Here is a 3,328-nt window from a genome sequence, read left to right as displayed (position 1 = left end):
GATGCACGCCAACAGCACGGACCGACCACCACAAAAAAGAATGATACTTTTATTTTCCACAGATTTTTAAAGATACTTTGCTACATAGTTTATGTATTTTCTATCAGACTATACAGGTTCGTCTTCATGGAGTCCGACGTTGTACAATTGTAAAGTGATATGTTTGGTAGTGTATCTATAACGCTTTAAAAAGTTTAGAGTTTTTCTCTTTTTCTCTTTTTTAATTTATTTTTGGAATGTACAGTATATGAGGTAAAATTAAGATTACATTAAAAACTGTCTTCAATGCAGTAATACGCACTGAGGCTCAAATGGCAAATACACTATTAAATGACTATCAAAAATAGGAGCTCATTTGAATTTTACTATGAAAAACAGAAGTCACTGCAGATTAACTGTAGTAACAAATCTTACCGTTTTAGACATTCAACCGTAAGAAATCTCTGGGCTGTTACACGCAACCTCATTTGCACTGCCAAACATGGCACTTTGAAGAAGGTTCTAGAAAACATCAGTTGTCCTGCGGGAAGGTATCAGCCTATACGTACAAATGACAGATTGGAAATAAAGTGTAAACATACAGTACAGTTTAAAGACAGAGCGCTCTCGCCACGCGGAGGCCGAGTTCTTCGCCATTTCTTCTCTTTTGTTGTTTTTAAAGTAACGAAACTCAGCAACATTATTCTACAGCACAGATCATTGGACGTATAAACAATTACAATACATGCCCGTTCTAATATAAGAGAAATTCTTCAGAGATCTTCAAAGCACAAGACAGAGGTTCCTTTTTTTATTATTATTAAGACCAACAGAAGTGTTTAATACCATTAAAAATGCTAAACTGAACACAACTAGAAGTCATTAATGATCCACTATCTTGTAACTCAAATAAATTAAGAGTAGCTAATTACAAAGTGTATAACAAATAACGTAAGTGTGATGAGACAAGGATTTTTTTTCTTTTAAAGATAGTTTCACTACAAGCTTTGTGTCACTGGCAATCATTGACATCCAGCGAGATGTTCAATGGGATACTTGATAAAATTCAGTCTGGTCATTCAAGAACTCACAAACGCAAGCTCACGAAACATTGATGAGTTATGCAATTGCAAAGTGCTCTAATGCAACATTAACTACATGCAATCAACAATTTGGTACAGTATCCAAAGAGACATTACATTAAACATTAGGATCTCAAGAAAAAAGCAGCTTTTAAGTTTTCTGGTGCAAATTACTACGCTTCGTCTTCTGATTTGGTGCCCCAAAGAAAGAAAGAAAGAAAGAAAAAAAAAAAGAAAGAAAGAAAGACAGAAAACAAAATATAAAAGGCAGTGCTTGGTTCTGGTGGATATGGCAAGTGAATGCTGGGGAAACAGCAAAAATTCAATGATGAATTTTATCTCAAACAACTATTAACTAGCCAAAATCAGAGGGCACAGACATCTGTATAAACTGCATCCAGTCAAAGGTCAACTTTGGAAATGTGTTTTTCAATTTACGTAGGAAGTCTAAGAAGTTCTCTCACACTCTCCCTTCTCTATTTTTGAGAAGTAAAAGAGGCATTTTTGTAAGTAAACATCAAATCCTGGGGGCAAGATAAACCACTTGTGCCATCCCCTTGTAGTCTTTCAAAAACATCTACTTGCAGTGAAGAACTCCACATTTATCAGTAAGAAGCTTCCTTCATGCACACTCTTCCATCCAGTTTATTATTTGCTGCCTGAGAAAAGCCCCTTCTATTTTTCAGCATAAATCCTGCTTCCCAAATAATTAAGACAAATGAGGAGGTAGAAATACAGCGCTAAATTGCTTTCACAGCATCAGATTAATATTGTATACAGCACAAGTTTGTTAGTGTAAGTTTTCAATGCGATTACACATTCTTCCCTGTGACGGTAGCAACCCTTACAAGAAGTGTGGGTCAGGAAACCGTTCTTACACTCATGTTTACTGCTCAAACCCTTGTCATTAAACACACCTTGCCTGCCCCATATAGAGTTTGTACTGCAAGAAGGCATATTAAAGAAAAGATTGTATTTCTGTGGCTTGCATTCTAATAACATGTGTCAGCCTATACCTACCGGTAAGCATTTTAAAGTGGCCGAAAAGGTTTGCATCAGTCCCAATGCCGGTGCTAAATGCCTGTTGTTTTTTTTTTTAAAGCAAGAGAACAGAATTACTTTTAGATTATGAGAAAGTAAAATGTAATGGGGAGCGTTCTAAAATAAACCTCTCTTCACTTTATTACAAAGTACTGAATTATAACAGCAATCAGAATGGAAAAGATAGCAAAAAGTGCAAGGATGACAGCAGCGCACACTTGGTCGCTCTGTGACCATTGTGTCCTTGTGGTTTGCACAGCGTCCTTGTTGGTGCTTGCCGGTGGTTCAGTCCTCTGAGAGATGAATAGCACTGGGGCACTGTAGGGGCCTATCAGGTCCTGGTGACCTACTGTCTCTTGGCACTGGCGAATGGCACACGCGCGGAAACGGTATTCACAGTTCAGCTGGAGGCCTGTGTATCGGAACGACCAGTCTGGACCCTTATAAATCTAGCAGTAAAGATAAAACAAACAGATACATCTAATAAAGACATCCTACATACACATCTCGGTATGGTTTTGTTTATGGTGGAGGTAACTGTAAAAAGGGTGACTCCTCACCAGTGTTTTCACCCATGCAGAAGAAAATGGACAAAAAGCTCACAGACGCAGTTTAAATGCCAGGTAAAAGCTCCAGCCCTTTTGGTGAAACAGGAAAAGAGCTTCTATGGCATGGTGAGTACACACTAAATCAACTCTGTAGGAAACCCTGGTGTTTTATGTTGTTTTAGTGACCACTTACAATGTAAATACTATGCCGTGGGATGTAATGTACAATATCCCTTCACAGGATTTTAGGTAATTAACTCCATATCAAGCTACTACATTAAGTCTAATCCAATGCAACATACTTTTTTGTAGCTACAATAGCTTGTGTTTAAATTTCTATTAATTTATCCCAGTAAACACTCTATCAGGAAAGCTGCAAGGAGTCCTCTCTGTGATTCTCAGTTTCATCAGATCCCAAGACAGAGAAGACTTGTTAGGGTGTTCCCCAAGGGTCTCCCAGTCGTCTGGTTAATGTGAGTTCACGACTCTCCAGCACAGAGTGCCTAATTCAGTGAAATCCAAATGCTGGTTCCTCAAATTGATTAATTTGCAGCCACATAAAGGTCTTGTAAAAGCCAATGAAATCCCATCCCCACGCAGGTGCAAGTTTCCATTTACAGGTGTCGTGGTTTAAGCCCAGCCGGCAACTTGGAACCACGCAGCCGCTCACTCACTCCC

At 38.5% G+C, this 3,328-nt stretch overlaps 1 protein-coding gene across 1 annotated transcript in view; it reads right to left on the bottom strand.

Annotated features, from left to right (window-relative positions):
* Positions 1-1,948: 1,948 nt before the first annotated feature.
* Positions 1,949-3,328, bottom strand: part of FNDC3A (fibronectin type III domain containing 3A) — a 50,904-nt gene continuing 49,524 nt past the window's right edge. The window contains exon 23 of the mRNA XM_010019895.1: positions 1,949-2,551. Coding sequence (XP_010018197.1) covers positions 2,237-2,551 — 315 coding nt within the window. The 3' untranslated portion in view covers positions 1,949-2,236. The remainder of the gene's footprint in view (positions 2,552-3,328) is intronic.

Source organism: Nestor notabilis, unplaced genomic scaffold (genome assembly GCF_000696875.1).
Source record: "Nestor notabilis isolate BGI_N333 unplaced genomic scaffold, ASM69687v1 scaffold5478, whole genome shotgun sequence".
Taxonomy (NCBI): Eukaryota; Metazoa; Chordata; class Aves; order Psittaciformes; family Psittacidae; genus Nestor; species Nestor notabilis.
This window is presented reverse-complemented; position numbering and strand designations above follow the sequence as displayed.